This window comes from Delphinapterus leucas, chromosome 21 (genome assembly GCF_059928025.1).
Source record: "Delphinapterus leucas isolate spDelLeu-1000000601 "Yukka" chromosome 21, BTC_Dleu_Yukka2, whole genome shotgun sequence".
Lineage (NCBI taxonomy): Eukaryota > Metazoa > Chordata > Mammalia > Artiodactyla > Monodontidae > Delphinapterus > Delphinapterus leucas.
Genome location: NC_143149.1, coordinates 32,722,382 through 32,740,738, shown reverse-complemented (window position 1 = coordinate 32,740,738; position 18,357 = coordinate 32,722,382). Strand labels below are relative to the sequence as shown.

The window sequence follows — 18,357 nt, the reverse complement described above, 5'->3', positions numbered from 1 at the left end:
TGCCTCTCGATGCCTTCTTTGGGGCTGTTTTTTTTGTTGTTTTTTTGCGGTACGCGGGCCTCTCACTGTTGTGGCCTCTCCTGTTGCGGAGCACAGGCTCCGGACGCGCAGGCTCAGCGGCCATGGCTCACGGGCCCAGCCGCTCCGCGGCATGTGGGATCTTCCCGGACCGGGGCACGAACCCGTGTCCCCTGCATCGGCAGGCGGACTCTCAACCACCGCACCACCAGGGAAGCCCTTTGGGGCTGTTTTTAAAGGATGTGTCTGAATGAATCCATAAAGTGTTTATAAAAGACAGCACAGGCGCTGTGAGCCGTGGAAGCAGGCGAGCTGCCCGTGTACTGTGTACTCTCTACTTGGGATGGAAGCTGCACAACACACGTGCTCTCCGCGGATGCCTGGCAGCTCAGGGCGTCATCCAGGCCGCGTGAGCGATGCCCGCACAGCAGGATTTAGAGAAGGGAGAGCTGGGGCAGCTATTTGGAGGAGACGGGATTGCAGGGGCCGGGCTGGCGCATGCAACCCCACTAACCCACATGTGCCTATTTTAATTTCAAATTAATTACAGTTAAATAAAATTTAAAATTCGCTTCAGTCACACCACATTTGAAGTGCTCATTCGTCACATGTGACCAGTGGCTACTGCATCGCATGGCCTGGATGTTAAACATTTCCATCATTCAGAAAGTCCTTTTGGACAGGACTAGTCTAGAAGGGGGGAAAGAATTAGACAGGAAGGCAGGTGATGGGCATTCCACCTGGGCCCATTATCTGAGGGGGATACTCTGGGCAGGTGGCCTCTGACTGGTGGGTTGATGGCGGTCTTCTGGTTTGACCACCCTTATTCCTAAGACACCCAGCACGTGCTGACTCTTCCTCCGCCCCTGGTTTCTTTGCAGGAAATCCACAGGCGACTCAGGAGAGGAGCCAGATCGCACAGAGGTGGAGGTGAGATGTCACTGGGGTGGAGGCAAGTCAGGCTCAAGGTCAGGGTCAGGGTCAGGGTGCTTTAGGCTCCAGGGGGGATTTTTTTCCATGTGACCTGCTTACTCAAAATCCGTGAAGGTGAGTCTCTGCTAAGATGCTTTTGTCCTGTCTCGCCACTCACACAGGCTCTGAGGGGACAGGAACAGGTCCTCAAGGGATCAGGATGCCTGGGAGTCGCTCGCTGCTGGGAGCCTGCAAGCCCAGTGGCACAAAGGAAAACGGATTAGAATATTACACAGATGAGAACAGAGCCCAGAGAGATGGAATGACTTGTCCAGGGTCACACAGCCGCCAGGCCGCACGGTCCTGGTCCTCCAGGGCCTTTCCCTGGGCTGTGATCCCCACCGCCTCCCACTCCATTCAGCACCTTTGTTAACTAGCTTCTCTGTGTCTCTGTTTCTTCAGTTGGTAACTCAGGGATGACTAACCTGGGTTGCTTCACGGAAGTGCTGTGGGAAGACCACCTCTGTGAGGCCGTGTCTAGAGTTGAGACTAGAAACCCAAGGAACGTTCCCACTAGGATCCCAAGAATAAAACGTGCTCACGGCCCAATTGTCTTGACGCTGATCTAAAGAGCTGCAGGCCCCGCTGCAGGTCCCAGATCATCCCTCCTCCCTCATGACCTACCTCTTTGGGGGCTGGAAGGCTCTGCAACACCCATTTAAGGTGGAAGTTTCCCCAGAGTGAGTCACAGCTCAACTCTCACTGCTCCCGCAGTCGGACAGCACAGTGCTTCCTGCAAACGTACGCTGGCCCCAACGGCCCTCTAAAGGAGCAGCAGTATTGTTGACAGTGAACGCATGTCACTGCTTCAATTCATTAAAAGTTAAAGATGTTTTAAGTTTGCATTCTGGGTTGCAAACAGAGAGAGACAAAAAGGGAAAGTGTATTAATGGGAGTACTTCAACTATTTCCATTATACCAAAGTACTAATGGAAGTAGCAAATTTTCTGCACAGACTAAAATGTCAATTTTCTTTGTTTGGGACCAGAAATGCATCTTCTCAGTGTGGTAATGCTAACGTGGATCAAAAATTCTGGTAGGCAATTGCGTACGTGTGCATATTTTTGATGAATTAAAATGAAAAATTAGAGTATTACCTAATAAATGTGTTTTGATAGATAAACTCCTTCAAAACAAGGGCCCATCAGAGGAAAAACAATAAAAGGGGTCTTTTTAATTGTTTTTCATAAGTGTATTTCATATTTCATTGAAACTAAAATAAGGAAATAGTAGAAATACACAATTATATTCTATTATATATTTCACGAAAATAACTGATTTTCGTAGGAAATTGAATGTAAAGATCACACAGTCATATGGAAAGTAATATTGGCACTGCCCCCTAATAAATTGCATCTGAAATTGTTTTTGAAAACTGAAAGGGGTCTTTGGTGACAAAATATCGGGTATTTGTTGTCTTCTGGCTGAGAGCAAGGAAGGAATAAAGGACGGATTGTCCCAAAAGTGAGCAGGATTGCCGGGGGAGGGGGTTGGGGTGGGGGTGGCGTCAGTTTGGGGTGAGTCGGGCCCTAAAGAGGCCGGCCTGTCTGTCATTACAGTGACCTGCAGAGACGAGAAAACACAGATGACGTACCTGCAACATGAGTCCTGGCTGCGGCCCCTGCTCAGGGGCAACAGGGTGGAGCACTGCTGGTGCAACGGTGGCCGGGCCCAGTGCCACTCGGTGCCCGTCAACAGTACGTGTCCACCCAAGCCAGGCTGTGAGCCTCGAGTCCAGTCTCACGGCCCCAGCCCTGTCTGTCACGGTCCCGGGCCTGTCTACCCTTCAAATGGGGCTGCAGGCACGCTCTGCCCTAGGCCAAGCTGAAGGTGCCGAGCAGAAAGCATGAGGCCGTGAGCCTCAGTTTGCTCATCTGTAAAATGGGAGAACAGTCGTTCAGACTTCGTGGTCGGCTGTGAGGCGTCAATGAGTTCGTTTTTGTGGAGTGCTCAGAATCGTGTGTGCATGTGGACAGCACGCTTCAACTTTGACTCATATATTCTTGGGCTGCTTGGAAAGTAATTAGGGGTTCCCTTGCTTCTACTTGACAGGTTGCAGCAAACCTCAGTGCTTCAATAGGGGGACATGTTGGCAGGCCCTCTATTCCTCAGAGTTTGTCTGCCAGTGCCCTGAAGGGTTCATTGGGAAACGCTGTGAAATAGGTGAGTGATAGGTGGGTGGCTGTGAGACAGGGACCCACCAGGGTGAAATCCCACCTGCAAACCTACCCAGAAAGGAAAGCAAGTGTGCAGTGATGGGGGAAGGATCGGGGTGGGATGGGATGGGTCATCCGAGGGTGGTTAGGGCCTCGGGCACAAATCTGGAGGCTGGCGTGGTCCCCGTCAGCGGGGTGACCCAGTCACCCAAGCAGCTCAGCAGCTACTGCCTCAGTGGTTTGAGGTGAGACCCCCTTTGGAAACTAAATGAAAGGAGGATTCACATGGGAGGTGTTGTGTGTCCTGTTTCCCCTCAGATGCCAGTGCCACATGCTACAAGGACCAGGGCATCACCTACAGAGGCACGTGGAGCACAGCGGAGAGCGGGGCCGAGTGCGTCAACTGGAACAGCAGCAGCCTGGCCATGAAGTCCTACAGTGGGCGCAGGCCTGATGCCATCAGGCTGGGCCTCGGGAATCACAACTACTGCAGGTAAGAGGGCCGCCTTCCCCACCCTGGAGGATCTTCTCTGCTGAGAAGGTGCCACAGTCGGGGAAAGACCTGCGTCAACTCTGTCAGGGTTTCCAGAGACGTTATAGGAGATGTGTATACATAAAGAGATTTATTTTAAGGAATTGGCTCGCGTGTTTGTGGGAGCTGGTAGGTCTGGAATCTGTAGGCAGGCTCCCCAAGCTGGAAACTCAGACGCGAGTCGATACTGCAGTCCTGAGACAGAACTTCTTCTCAGCTTTTGCTCTTAGTGCCTTCAACTGACTAGATGCAGCCCACCCACACTATGGAGGAGAATCTCCTTTAGTTAAAGTCTGCTGACTGCAGATGTGAACCACATTGACCCAGCCCTTCCCAGCACCACCTAGGTTGGCGTTTGATCAAACAACTGGGCGCAGTAGCCAAGTTAGCCCATAAAGCTCACCATCACGGTGCCCCCCTTGTCAACGTGGCAGCCACGTGGACCTCTGTAAACCACGCTTAATTTCCAAATAAAGACGATTACAAGGTCATACCTCCACCCAACACGATATGACTCTCCTGTGTACAACAAACACGTGTAACTCTATCCCCGGAGTAGATGCAGAGCCCTTGGCCCGAGAGGCAGGCCTCACTCTTCACCTCCCCTGGCCTTCCTGGCTGATTTTTCAGAAACCCAGACCAAGACTTAAAGCCCTGGTGCTACATCTTCAAGGCAGGGAAGTACATCTCCGAGTTCTGCAGCACGCCAGCCTGTGGCAAGGGTAAGTGCAGCTTCCCCATGGCCTCTGTAGCCTCACGGGGTGGGGGGGAAGGGTCTGGGGAACAGCGCTGACGGTCCTTCTGCAAACGAGGAAACAAAGGACTGGGCTGGTAGTTAATCATTTCGGTGTCAGAGGGAAGTCAAGAGGCTTAGGTCCTCGCCCAAGCTTGGCATCTAACTAGCTGTTTGACCTTGAGCTGATCTCTGCATGGCTCTGACCCTCTGTTTCCTCATCAACAGAGAAGATGGGGCTGTATCGGTGATTTCCAGTCCCTTTGAGAAGGCATGGAGGTTCTGTCTTTTTTGATTAATGGACCTGTTTCTCAAGATTTCTCTCTGTCTCTGTAAAGACTTTTAATGTGAGAAAATTTCCCAGATTGAAAAAACACTCAGTTACGAAAAGGCACTGTGAATTCAGTGGTGCTTTCGCAAATGATATGTTATTTATCACAGTAGTAGAGGGAAAATGTGTTCTAAAGCTCTAAATATACATTTACAAAACTTGTGTACATTCAGTCTACAGGTGACGCTGATATTCCCGTGAATTTAAGAACTCTTTAGAGTAACTCTAAAGCCTCCTCCCACCCTCCAGCTCGGGTATAAATTGGGAGTCACTGGTCCCGATGACCTTAAAGGTCCCTTATCACTGTGCTATCTGTGCCTGGTAGTATACTTTGTCAGTTTCATGTGGGGAGAAAAGAGGGTAAAATGGGACAAATACGCAGCATTTGAAGGTTCATGCTCTCCCTTCCTTCCCAAGTCCAACAAATCCTTCAGGTCCCTAGCGGACAATATCTGAGAAAACTGGGTCTGCCCACGTGTTCCCCCATTGAAGCACCCAGGTTCCCAGCAGCCTGTCAAGTATACACAAGGAAGCCCCTAATTGCTTTCCAAGCAGCTCCAGGAATAATCCCCGCTAGCTGAACTCAGCACCCTTTCCTGCCGAACCTGAATATCCCTCAGAGTCTCTCTTAACACAGCCATCAAGGAAGCCACAGCCCATGATGGAGGCTGGCACCGGATGGAAGCCACTTACCACCCCGTGTGAAAGGGCTTGAAGGACAGAAGAAGGGTGGTGGGCTGCCTGCCTTGGGCGTCCCAGGCCGGCAGCTCTGCTTTAGGCCCTGCTGCGAACCCCACTTGCCTGCTTTAGCATTTAAGTGGCTTTGTTTCAGTTTGAGATTTCCTGTGTTCCAGAAAAAGATGGGGACTGCTACCAGGGGAAAGGGCTGGCGTACCGCGGCACCCACAGCCTCACCACGTCTGGGGCCTCCTGCCTCCCGTGGAGTTCCATGATCCTGATGGGCAAGATTTACACCGCCTGGAAGAGCAACGCGCAGGCCCTGGGCCTGGGCAAGCACAATCACTGCCGGTGCGCAGCGCAGGGTCCGGGGTGTCTGCGCAGAGGGCGGTGTTGGAGCGGGATGGGAGGGGTCTGATGCTGAAAGTTACATGAAAGACCCAGTGGGTGGGAGGGAACCATGGATGTGACCCAGCCCAACCTATTCATTTGCACCTGTCGTGAAAAGGAAAGTCCTCCAGTTTCTTGACCCAAATCCCATGTTAGAGGGTCTGTCCTCATCTGTGCTCTCCTCATGTGGCCCCTTTGTTCCATCCTAAGAGTCTTCTCCTAGCACAGCTGGGAGATGAAGACGTAATGTTAATGACAGAAGAAAAAAGTTACAGTCATTTCCCTCTGGTGGGGCCTGCGGCTGAGCCCAGCCCAGGGCTCAGGGTCCTCCTTCCCAGCTGGGCAGCCTTCCCCTCTTCCCTGGCTTGTGATGTGATTGGAAACCTTCCCTCCTTATGACTAGGAACCCAGATGGGGACGCCCAGCCTTGGTGCCACGTGCTGAAGGATCGCCAGCTGACGTGGGAGTATTGCGACGTGCCCCAGTGTGGTAAGGCCAGCTGTGGCCACATCCCCGTGCCCAGCCTCATCCCTGACCGTGTCCTCTGCCGCTTCCCATGTCTTCCCGGCTGCTCTCCCGCCTTCTCCCAGAACCCAGTTAACAGAGGGGGGACGGGGTTACCCAGAGCGGGTGGAGGCCTAGAGAAATGCAAGTTGGCACACTTTGCTAAAAAATGAAACTTTAGAAATCGTCTGAGAACCGATCGTTATTACTCGGTCCCTGTGAACACGCAGATCAGCCAGACCGTTCCTCAGGGCACATAGAGTTTAACTGGGCAGGTAAGACACAAACTACCAGCGAACTCACGACCAAGGTCACGCATGGCGCATCCTCAGCGGGCAGTAGCAGTGGGCTGGCAGTATTAGGAAAACTTCGTGAGGGGGCAGGCTGTCCCATGGGCCTGGAAGGATAGGTACGGCTGAGTCGATGGGAGAGCAGTGGGGTAGACATTCCCCAGGAAGAAACTGCAATGCCTCATTATTTCTTAAGCCAGGAAGTGGCTGCAGGAAAAAAGTAGAGGTAACAAAGCATCGCAGAAAGACCCCTGGCTATGGAGTCAGATAGGGGTTCTAATCCAGGTGCCATTGTGACCTCGGCAAAAAGGTCCCAGCCTCTCTGAAGCTGAGTGCTGTGAGGGTTAAGGATAGTGTCTATACAATGCTTAGCTCGTCCTGGATACTCAGCACATGCAGGCTGTGGATTTATTGCCGTGGAGATGGCTCCATCCCTCTGTACAGCCTGCAGAAGTGCATCAGGGGGTAGAAACCCGGGTTCCCAGTCAAGACACCAGGATGGGACTCAGGGACCTCACCCAGGCCCACAGGTCTGACCCCGGCTCTGCCCTTCCCTCCCCAGTCACCTGTGGCCTGAGACAGTACAAGCAGCCCCAGCTCCGCATCAAAGGAGGCCTCTTCGCGGACATCACCTCCCACCCGTGGCAGGCCGCCATCTTCGCCAGGAACAGGAGGTCCCCAGGAGAGCGGTTTCTGTGTGGGGGGGTCCTGATCAGCTCCTGTTGGGTGCTGTCGGCCGCCCACTGCTTCCAGGAGAGGTAGGAATGAGAACCCGGCGCGCCCGCCTCCTCTCTAAGGCCTTAGACCAGGCCCATTAGAGAAGAGCATCCTCGAGCCGTCTCTCCATCAGGTACCCTCCCAACCATCTCAAGGTGGTCCTGGGCAGGACGTACCGGCTGGTCCCTGGAAAGGAGGAGCAGACGTTTGAAGTAGAAAAATACATCGTCCATAAAGAATTCGATGATGACACTTACAACAATGACATAGGTAAGATGTCTGGCTCTCCCTGCTGCCGCGGGAACTCCAGACCCACACGCGTGCAATCCCACCTCCACCCCCCAGACCCCCGCCCCCTCCCTCCTCTCCCCTGAAATCCTCGCTCTCTTCCTCGCCCCGCCTCCCAGCGCTGCTGCAGCTGAAATCGGACTCACTGACCTGCGCCCTGGAGAGCAACGCCGTCCGCACCGTCTGCCTCCCAGATGCCGGCCTGCAGCTGCCGGACTGGACAGAGTGCGAGCTGTCTGGCTACGGGAAGCACGAGGCCTGTGAGTGGGAGGACATCTCGGCCCCATCCTGCCCATCTGGGGGTGGACCGGAGCACATGTGCTGACCAGAGGGAGGAAAAAGTAGTCCCACGAGTGTCCATCCTCGGGACAGGCACCGCCGCCGTGACTGTGACCGTGAGGGCAAGTTCCTGCCTAGCGAGGCCCCAGCGTCTGCCCTCCCAGCCTCACAGGGTGGCCGTGCAGGTCAAGAGGGGTCTGAGTAGCACAAGGGTTTTAAGAGCCTAAGATTTCAAGGAGGTTCTGATAAGAAGTGGAGTGAGCTTAGTTAAGGGTGGGGTGCCTGGACTCTGCCATCGGGTAGCCCTGAGTTCAAATCCTTGCCCTGCACCTTGCAAGCAGTGTGATCCAGACATGGATTTTTATTTCATGATGCTCCAAGCCTCCGTTTACTCAGTGGCAAGAAAAGGATAGATTATGGGGTTTAAATGAGATATTAGGTTAAGCCAGTGGTTCTCAACTGGGGTGATCTTGCCCCTCAGGAAACACTTGGCGATGTCAGTTATTGTGACAACTCAGGATGGAGGTTTATACCAGCCTTTAGTGAGTAGAAGCCAAGGGTGCTGCCGAACATCTACAATGCACGGGACAGCCCCCTGCAAAAACATTATCTGGCCCCAATGTCCCTCATGCCGCTGTCGAGAAACCCTGGGTGAAACTCTATGAAACTGCTGTTTCTGTAGGTCAAAAGAAGAAAATATTGGCCATTTCATAGGATTCAACTTAATACGTGTAAAAAGGTTGATAAATGTTAGCTCTTATTGGAAAGTTCAGCTTTCTCTTTCCAAAAGGTTTATAAATAACTTTCCCTAAAACCACAAGACGCCTTCCTCCTCTGTTTCAGCTTCTCCATTCTATTCCGAGCGCCTGAAGGAGGCCCATGTCAGGCTGTACCCATCCAGCCGCTGCACTTCCCAGTATTTGTTTAACAGGACTGTCACCAACAACATGCTGTGTGCCGGAGACACACGAAGCGGTGGGGACCAAGCAAACCTGCATGACGCCTGCCAGGTAAACACGAGCCTCTCTCCTCCCCTGAGCCTCCCCCTCCAAGGGCAGAAGTGCTCCTTGGCCGACAGGTTCTTAACCAAGAAAAAAAGTGATAGCCAGAAAGCAGTGATTCATCTCAGTGAGGTGCTGGGGATCTAGACGAGGACCTCAGAGAATAAAGCAACTGGAGCAAGATCAAAGTCACCCAAACTCAGGGCTTCCCTGGTGGCGCAGTGGTCGAGAGTCCGCCTGCCGATGCAGGGGATGCGGGTTCGTGCCCCGGTCCGGGAAGATCCCACATGCCGCGGAGCGGCTGGGCCCGTGAGCCATGGCCACTGAGCCTGCGCGTCTGGAGCCTGTGCTCTGCAACGGGAGAGGCCACAACAGTGAGAGGCCCGCGTACCGCAAAAAAAAAAAAAGTCACCCAAACTCAAGAAATCTAAGCTGCAGGAAATTTCCCCAGTGTCTGCACCAGAACCACTCCCTGGTACAGGATGTCCTGTAAGCCCAGGCAATTAAATACTATCAAAGTGATGGATAAAGCAACACAAATTAAGACATCTTTGTCTTCTGTGGGTGCTGGGGAACTGGAGTCCATTGTGTAGAGGGGGAAGTCGGAATGGCACCTTCCTGGGAAGTAGGACACAGATGATTTATGAGATAAGTTTTAGGAACTCAAGTTCAGCCCTCAGATGAGGGTTTTTCCCTGGGAAAGCACACTCTTTGGGGGTCTCTGTGTTAGCATCCCTATCAGAGCTAGTATGTACTTGTATTTCATGATAACTGGGTGTAAGACACAGACCAACCTGTGTACTTAGGACCTAAATAGAGCCAAGGAGCCGTCCATGCTGGGCTGTTTTCGTGCCCACAGTGTGCCGGGCTCCCCACTGAGGCTGGGGAGAGGGGATAGAGACAGCAGGGCCGGGCTCTTGCACTGAGGACTGTAGGCTTAGTTCTCATGTGGAGACCACACCAGCATCTCCCCCGCTTGGCTCCTTGACAGCCTCTGGCCCCTCTCTGAAAGGTTTTTTCAGACACCTCCACCACCTAGCTCGACAGTCACAAAAGGTTCTCTGCAAGAGGAAACCGTGATCTATTAGCTAGTGTTACCCACAGGGTGCTTGGCCTCCTTAATCAATGGAAATTGATCAGAGGCCTGACAAGAAATTCAGGCGAGGCTTTACTGGGGACCCTGCAGCTGCAGGGGGAAGCGAGAACAAACAACAGGTTCCCTTGCTTGCGTGCTCACTGAGAGGGGGAGAGCTGGTCCCTTATAGGAGGAGAGGGTAGGGTCGGGTCCAGGGGTTGGGCAGGAGGGGGTGCTTAGGTGGTCTGCCCACCCCTTAGGTGGTGTTTTGTTTAGGGGGCATGTGTAGTGCCTGCTTTTGCTCCCGGCTCTTCATAAGTGGCAACTGAGTTTTTTGGTCTTTTGTATCTTTTGTCTATAATTTGCCCCAGCTAATATGCACACAGCTATTTTTAGTCCCATACAGTTTCTTTGTATTTTGTTGCTCCAGCAGAGGTGTATCCAGGTGCAAGCATTGCAGCAAAGGGTCCCAGGTCCCAGCCTGTCTCACTAGCAGCAAGTTAAAAACGAAACCAGAAATCATTTCGATTCAATATGACAACAGCTAACGATTACCAGGAGTTTTACTAAATGCCACACATTGTTCTCAGAGCTTTTCAAACTTTCTCTCAATTAATTCCCATAACCTTACAAGGGAGGCAGTATGATTTCTATTTTAGATTATTATTATTCCGTATCATTCAGGTAAGAGTACTGAAGCCCAGTTAGACTGAGGCTGCACAGCTAGTAAGTGGTGGAGTTACAGCCTGGGTGGGGACCTGAAATGTACAAGCAATGATCTCAATTCCGCTTTACCAGGTAGCTACAACCTGATTCTGTAAAGGCCCAAGGTCACTGAGATAAAATTTCCCTCCCCGAACTGAGCACTTTGAAGAATACATAGGAAGGGCTTCCCTGGTGGCGCAGTGGTTAAGAATCCGCTTGCCAATGCAGGGGACACAGGTTCGAGCCCTGGTCCGGGATGATCCCACATGCCGCAGAGCAGCTAAGCCCATGTGCCACAACTACTGAACCTGTGCTCTAGAGCCCGTGAGCCACAGCTACTGAGCCCACGTGCCACAACTATCGAAGCCCGCACGCCTAGAGCCTGTGCTCCGCAACAAGAGAAGCTACTGCAGTGAGAGGCCCGCGCACCGCAACGAAGAGTAGCCCCGCTTGCTGCAGCTAGAGAGCCCATGCGCAGCAACAAAGACCCAACGCAGCCAAAATAAATAAAAGTAAAATAAATAAATTTATTAAAAAAAAATAAAGAGTACATAGGAACACTACAAGCATTCACCCTAACCTCCCCCCAAAGAGTCTGCATTTTGCAAAGAGCTGACCTGTTCTCCCTTCTGCAGGGTGACTCGGGCGGCCCCCTGGTGTGTATGAAGGACGACCACATGATCTTGGTCGGCATCATCAGCTGGGGCCTCGGCTGTGGCCAGAAGGGCGTTCCGGGCGTGTACACCAAGGTTACTAATTACCTAGACTGGGTTCGGGACAACACACGACCATGACCAGGGGCACCGGTTCCCTGCATCACGGAGACCCTGTTTCCTTCACCTCCGAGGATGCACTGCGGCGGGGGCTTCTTCACGCAGCACAAGTCGGGGAGGATGGATTTCCATAGGTACTTTCCGTTTTGGAAGTTTTTGGGGCTTCAGGTCTGAAACATACTCTGTCAGATGAGAAGAGGGGTAAACGCCAGCCCCTCCTGGAATCCCAGCCCCCGGGGCAGAAGCCCACCTCCTCTGTCCACGTGAGCAGCTTTAGAAACGGGACTGCAAAGGTGAAAGCATGTTTCAGTAGGCAAAGATAACTGGATCCTTCAGGAAAGAAGGGTTAGAAATATTCTATTAGGAATAGAATGTCTGTTTCTAGTCACAGGGAAGCCCAGCAGGAGCCTCCTAATAAGGGACGGGCTGGCTGGCCAGATTATGTGCCTCAAATCCAGCCTTCAAATCAAGTGTCGGGGTTTCCCTTTCTCCGGCTATACCTCTTGGAAGGAATCCTGTTGTGTAGAGTGTAATTCTTTTTTCTTTATAAATTTCATCATAGGACAGGAGACATGTATCATTTTAATAACTAATAAACTAGGCTCTAGCATATTTATATCAGTTCATTTTTGTTTATACTCTTGGCACACCTATATGATACTGTACTGGAATAATAAATTGATATATTTTTCACATATTTTCTACAAATCAGAGTGGAATCGTTCTGTTACATGCAGTACCCGACAGCTTTTATTCATGTTACTTGTGTCCATGTTCTTTGACTCGTTGGAAATATTTCCTTTCATTCATTCAGAATAGTTGCGGCATACAAGGCCCTGTGCCAGGTGATGTAAATGGTACAGAGGGGGAAGAAAGGAGCTCTTGGTTTGACAGGAAGATAGGGATTTAGGGAAATAAGAAGGCTGAATGGAGATGGACCACAAAATAGCAGACAGAAAGTTTTACTGAAATTCAGCTGCAGGAAGGACTCAAGAATCTTTGAATTCTTGAGACGCAAGAGGGAGGAGATTATATGTATATGTACAGCTGATTCACTTTTTGTTATAAAATTAAAAAAGAGGCTTCCCTGGTGGCGTAGTGGTTGAGAGTCCGCCTGCCAATGCAGGGGACACGGGTTCGTGCCCCGGTCCGGGAAGATCCCACATGCCGCGGAGCAGCTGGGCCCGTGAGCCACGGCCACTGAGCCTGTACCTTTGGAGCCTGTGCTCCACAATGGTAGAGGCCACAACACTGAGAGGCCCGCGTACCGCAAAAAATAAAAATAAAAATAAAAGAAAAATTGAAAAAAAGAATCTTAAGGAAAAAATAGAATTAGGTAGGCTTTTCAAAAACTGGGCAAGATTTGGGCTAGTGGAGTGGGGTGGGAAAGGCATTCATTTTTAAAATTCTTTTGAAATTCTGTTTTATTGAAGTACAGTTGATTTACAATGTTGTTAATTTCTACTGCACAGCAAAGGGATTCAGTTATACATATATACACGTTCTTTTTCATATTCTTTTCCATTGTGGTTTGTCAGAGGATATTGAATATAGTGCCTGAGGCAAGGAATATCACTGCATGAAAATCTAAAGATCTGGAGGGCAAAAAAGGCAGGGCGAGTCTGGGGAGGATCTGAGTTAGTTTGTCCAAAGTGAAGTTCATGAAGAAGAATGTAGGTTGGAATTTAATTACGGCGCTTTGAATGCCAAACCGAGCTTTGGACTTACTTCTGTTGGCAACAGGGAACCACAGAGGCTTGGGCTAGGGGAGTGATGGACCAAGCGAGGCTCAGGGAAGTTAGCCCTGTGAGCAGACTAGGTAGGGAGACTCCCTAGGTTGGACCCAAGTATAAAGGAGGAATGAGGGATAAGAAGATGCTAAGCATGACCTTGCTGACACAGCGACATCCCAATTATTAGTTCAGACTAGGAGCTAGTATTAGGGCCATTTTTTCCCAGTCCATTTTGCTTTTCTGCTCATTAGAAAGAATTCAGTCCCAGACCAGTCCACACAAGTATGTTACTTAAGTAATGCTGCTTTCTGCCTCTCTTAGACTTTAACTACTCTTGAGATGCAACCCATACTCCTGGCTGCTGCCTGACAGTGTTTGTTATCACTGACGCCCCAGATACAAGCATAAATATGATGCCATTCTTGCTGTTGCGTAAGTGCCGACTGTTCCTTGGAGCAAACGAGGTCATAGTTGTCTCTCTCTCGAGGCTGTCAGAACTGCTCAGCTTAGAGGTTCTTAGAAGAAAAGTAGTTTCAACTCACAAAGGAAAGAGGCTCTCTAAAGCCCAAGAGTTTGGTTCACAGGGGAAAACACCAATTTCCCTGAAATGCTCAAGTCCCTGGACCAGTTCAATAAACGTGGGTCACAGGAATGTAAGTCACAGACTTCCTGACCTTAGCCTGCTGGCTTACAAGTTCCCCTGTGAAAGTGGCAGGTTTTGTCCTAGACAGATGTGCATCTTAGCCATTTCGGAAAAACACTGCTGGAGGACAGCAGTAAGGAAGACCCCGAGCATCTCTGGCCAGAGTTGAGCTGGTTTCACCCCCTGCCCCCTTGCAGGACAAGCTTTTCTTTGGGTAGTTGGGTTAATGAAATGAACTGAAGCAGTGAGGGCTCCTTTGATGGAAATGCAAAGTTAAAAGGCCCCAACATTCCTCTGAGTGAAGTCCTGGAAACCAAAGGCTGCATGAAGACAGGTGCTCAGCAGAGGCCAGTGACTGAGCTCCAGGCAGAGCCCCAGCCCTGCAGGACTGATTCATGTGGATGAGGCTAAAACACACTCAAAGCGCAACACATCATTACCCGGTGTGGGTGAGAAAAGTCAGGGTAAACTGTCTGGGACTTGTCGGGGGAACAAAATGGGTATAAGGGTAAATTAAGTAGTATTTCTTTACTATCCCCAGCTGGTTAATATTGATAAAACAGATAGATGCTAATAGACCCAAAGAACAAAAATGATTCTCAGATAATTGTGCAAATTGTTTTAATGGGTAAAGGCCTAGAGGAACTCAAATGATTGAAACTCCGACCCCCCTGGAGCCCCAATCTTAAGTCAGGCTGTCAAAAGAGTGTCATAAACTTTGGTTCCACATTTAACTCTGAAAGCCAAAGACCCACAAAGTCCCTAGTACTTGGGATCTTGGGGGAAAGTTTAAGCTTTTCAAATTCAATTCCCTTTTAAAAATTCTAACAATTACAAAAATTAATGTCATTGCTGGCACTGAGTCACCACCTACTGGCCATAGAGGAAAGTACAAATGTTATAAAATGTACCCGGTCACACCACAAGGTTAGGGAAACAGCCCGACCAAAGGAAGAGACGTGAACGACTGAAACAGATAGGATGGGGTAGTAATAAACACTCAACAACACTTGTGGTTAGAAAACAGAAAGAAGTCTTAGTCTCCCCCAGGCCACGAGGGATCTAGAGAAGGAAATCAGGACAGACGTAGGAGAAGGACCCTTGTCTACACTTCACTGGAGACTCTGGGAAATCTCCACTACAATTAGGATGACTGGGACCTCGGAGCCCCGTTTCACGCCCTAACTAATCAACCCAGGAAGATAGAGAGGAAGAGGAAAGCACTAGAATAGACGCCAGCAGTTTGGATGGTTTTGTCTTTCACACGCTAGGCGGGACATAATTTGATGGCTCTGGACCTTTGTTCTCACAACCTTCAAAATGACATATGGCTTCAGGTCTGCTGGTTGGAAAGTGCAGAAGCAGTGAGATCCCCATGAACTGGTTTCTTTCTTCCTGCTTCCACTGGGGCGTGTGTGCACGGCATCACCGCTAGTCCTAGTAACATGACCCTCAGGACATTAAGGACTGTTAACACTCAACTTTATTAACATTTAAACACAGCAGATGCTTCTGCACGTTAAACATGTATGGAACCGAGCGGTTCGGCAGAGGCGCCCGGCCCCACCTATGCTAACACACCACTGGCTGAAGGGGGTGGCCAGGGGTCTGCAGCCCAGGGGTGCCTCCCATGCAAAGGCCTGTGGGTCCCACAGCACCGGTGCTTTATTTCTCCTTAAGTTCTTCCCTTGAAATTAGAATGAGCTGCCCTGGAGGGACAGCTGGACTTATAAACCTAAGAATATTCAGGGACAAATATTGGTTGTTTCCTATGACCGAGGAAACCCTGAAATCCTCCAGAGCCCTCGGGAGAAGCAGCTCCGGTATTCTGGAATCCACAGGCAGAGGCGTCTCCCTTCCATGGCAGGTGTGTATGGGACCTGGGAATCCAGGACAAATTCTGGAGTGATGGAGTATGAGACAATGAGACACATGTGCTGTCTGTCCCCAGCACAGTTGACCCCAGAGGAAAACCATAAAGCAACAGTATTCTGCAGCAAAAACAAGTCCAGGAAGTAGGAAGAGAAAACTAGAGCAAAACAATTGCTGAAGTATTTGGAAACAGGGTTTTAGAGAAAAAACATAGGGTTTGGAGAGTACAAGGTCTTCATTTTTCTCCCTGCACGAAGCAGGGTGCAGTATCGCTCCTAAAGGTATAATTTTAAAAACCTGTCTTTTCTATAAATATTTCAGTGGGTAATGGGCGTATTAAACTAGAGTAAAAATTCCCTGCTGGGAACACCTGAGGTCTGCCTTCAGTTGCCCGTGTTTCTTAAACCAGGCTACACAGGATCAACACGGCCCATCTTCCTACAACATCAGTTTTATTCAACAATTCAGGAGATTTTTTTGTCTTAAAACAAAAACCGACTGGTCGATATACATTGTTAATGAATATATTATATAGTGGAGACTCCGAGGAAATAACTTTACTGGGCAGCTCCCAGGACTGGCCGTGCCCTCGGTGGTCAGCATCCTTCTCACTTAGGGTCACAACCAGAAAAGCTGCAGACGGCAAGGTCGGACTGCAGCACCAGGGCAGCACTGACAGACATGAACAAGGAACCACTGGGTCACAGAGGTGGCACGAGGGGGCCATCTACACTCCGATACTATGACACACAACCTGCTGCCCTAGGGGTGATGGGATTGGCTTCTCTGAAGCGCTCCTCGGGGAACAGGAATTCTGTAGCGTGAAGTGAGTGGAGCCGTTGGGGGGTTAGGGAAAGAGGCGTTTCAGGCAACACCCCCTGGAAGAGAGCAGCTCATCCTCGCTGAAGATGCCAGGCCACGTGCTGGAGGCATGCAGCGGTCAGTATTGGAAAACCGGTCGGAGAGCATCGTAGTCTTTAAGGGAAAATCTGATTCTACTGGGGTTTCCATGTCAACAGTGCACTCGAATTTAAGAAGTTTCCAGTGCATTTCCAGAAGTACAAATGTTTATGTTTGTATGAAAGCGGAAGGGTCAAAAAGAAACTCACTCAACTCTGTTCCTCCCAGCCGCCCTGCAGGTGGAGCTGGACAGCTCCTCCCACCTTCCTCATTTCAGTGTGCGGTGTGCACGTGTACTTCACGCTGCCCCGAGAACAGAGCCTTCTCCGGCCCTTCCTTGGCTAACAGTCCTTCTCTTCCAAGCTTGCTCTCTCTTTCTAATCTTTCTTCCCAGCTTGACATACAAAAACAGGACTTCCCTGGTGACGAGGTGGTTAAGAATCCACCTGCCAATGCAGGGGACATGGGTTCAAGTGCTGGTGCGGGAAGATCCCACATGCCGCAGAGCAACTAAGCCCGTGCGCCACAACTACTGAGCCTGCGCTCTAGAGCCCACAAGCCACAACTACAGAGCCCGCGTGCCACAACTACTGAAGCCCACGTGTGCCTAGAGCTCGTGCACCACAACAAGAGAAGCCACTGCAATGAGAATCCCCTGCATTGTAATGAAGAGTAGCCCTTGCTCGCCACAACTAGAGAAAGCCCCTGCGCAGCAACAAAGACCCAACGCAGCCAAAAATAACTAAAAATAAAATAAATTAATTAAAAAAAAAACAAAAACTAAAGACGTCTTTCCTTAGCTTCAGATAATTAAAGCCAAGCGAGTAACAAATGCTGGTCTTTTCCTGTGGTAACCATGTCACAAGTAGTTACATACGGCATCAAGTACCTCCCCCTGCATCGCACGCCTCTGCTTTGAGAACTGACTTGGTGCTGCTGGTGTGTGGGTTCTGCACAGGCCTCCCTGGCGGCCCGGCCTCCTCCCTTCACTAGCTCCGGGGCACTGTAGCTACGGGAAAACAGGAGCAGGTGGTCCAGAGTGGGCAGTGACCTAGGAGAGGGCTGACAGTTTTTACTTTTAGACAAGTAAGCAATGAAAAAGTGTTCACGACTGTTCCCTTTGCAGAACTCTCCCTTCAGGTTCGAACTTGGAACTTGCCAGCTTTGGTCATGTATTTTATGCCCTTAAAGGGTTTGTACTTCTCTCCATACATATCCAGACGATTCACTTTGAGTCCTGGAAGGAAGGAAGAACAAGACATAAGCATTACTCAAAAGAAGCAGGTAGCAGAACTGTTTAGGTTCGTTTCAACTCAAAGAGATCCGTGGGCTAGAAAAAGCTGCAACAGTGAATTGGAAAATACCTGCCCTTACTTATATCACTTAAACGCAGCCGACAGATACTTCACTCTTGGTATACAGGCTGAAAATAAAACCCTGCCCCAATGAAAAGCTAGCCTATTCGGAGACATACTCCTGAAGTGGAAAGGGCAGAAAGTTATACGCAGGCTGAAATGAGGGTAAGGGAAAACTAAGACCGCTCCAGATTTTTCTCAAGTTATGGGGTTGAACATATGAATTAATAATAATAACAAAATTAACAAATTCATAATCAAATAAAGGTATAACTAAATGAATAAATTAATGATGAAAAGTGATGAATTAATACATGAGTGCTTCCTAAATATTCTCACTATACTAAGAAATGGACATTTTATAATGTGCAGAGCTTTAAAGTTTATTACGTATTTTAAGATGAAAGAGCTT

The 18,357-nt window shown here is 50.0% G+C and overlaps 2 protein-coding genes across 2 annotated transcripts in view; one reads left to right on the top strand and one right to left on the bottom strand.

Annotated features, from left to right (window-relative positions):
- The window catches only part of PLAT (plasminogen activator, tissue type), a 23,802-nt gene extending 11,619 nt beyond the window's left edge, over positions 1-12,183 (top strand). Inside the window, exons 4-15 of the mRNA XM_022571311.3 lie at positions 900-948; positions 2,550-2,687; positions 3,043-3,153; positions 3,465-3,639; positions 4,309-4,400; positions 5,597-5,771; positions 6,214-6,299; positions 7,167-7,362; positions 7,455-7,591; positions 7,729-7,869; positions 8,732-8,898; positions 11,305-12,183. Coding sequence (XP_022427019.1) covers positions 900-948; positions 2,550-2,687; positions 3,043-3,153; positions 3,465-3,639; positions 4,309-4,400; positions 5,597-5,771; positions 6,214-6,299; positions 7,167-7,362; positions 7,455-7,591; positions 7,729-7,869; positions 8,732-8,898; positions 11,305-11,463 — 1,626 coding nt within the window. The 3' untranslated portion in view covers positions 11,464-12,183. The remainder of the gene's footprint in view (positions 1-899; positions 949-2,549; positions 2,688-3,042; positions 3,154-3,464; positions 3,640-4,308; positions 4,401-5,596; positions 5,772-6,213; positions 6,300-7,166; positions 7,363-7,454; positions 7,592-7,728; positions 7,870-8,731; positions 8,899-11,304) is intronic.
- AP3M2 (adaptor related protein complex 3 subunit mu 2) overlaps positions 11,173-18,357 on the bottom strand; it is a 24,478-nt gene continuing 17,293 nt past the window's right edge. The window contains exon 10 of the mRNA XM_022571310.2: positions 11,173-17,827. Within this exon, the coding sequence (XP_022427018.1) occupies positions 17,727-17,827 (101 nt within the window). The 3' untranslated portion in view covers positions 11,173-17,726. The remainder of the gene's footprint in view (positions 17,828-18,357) is intronic.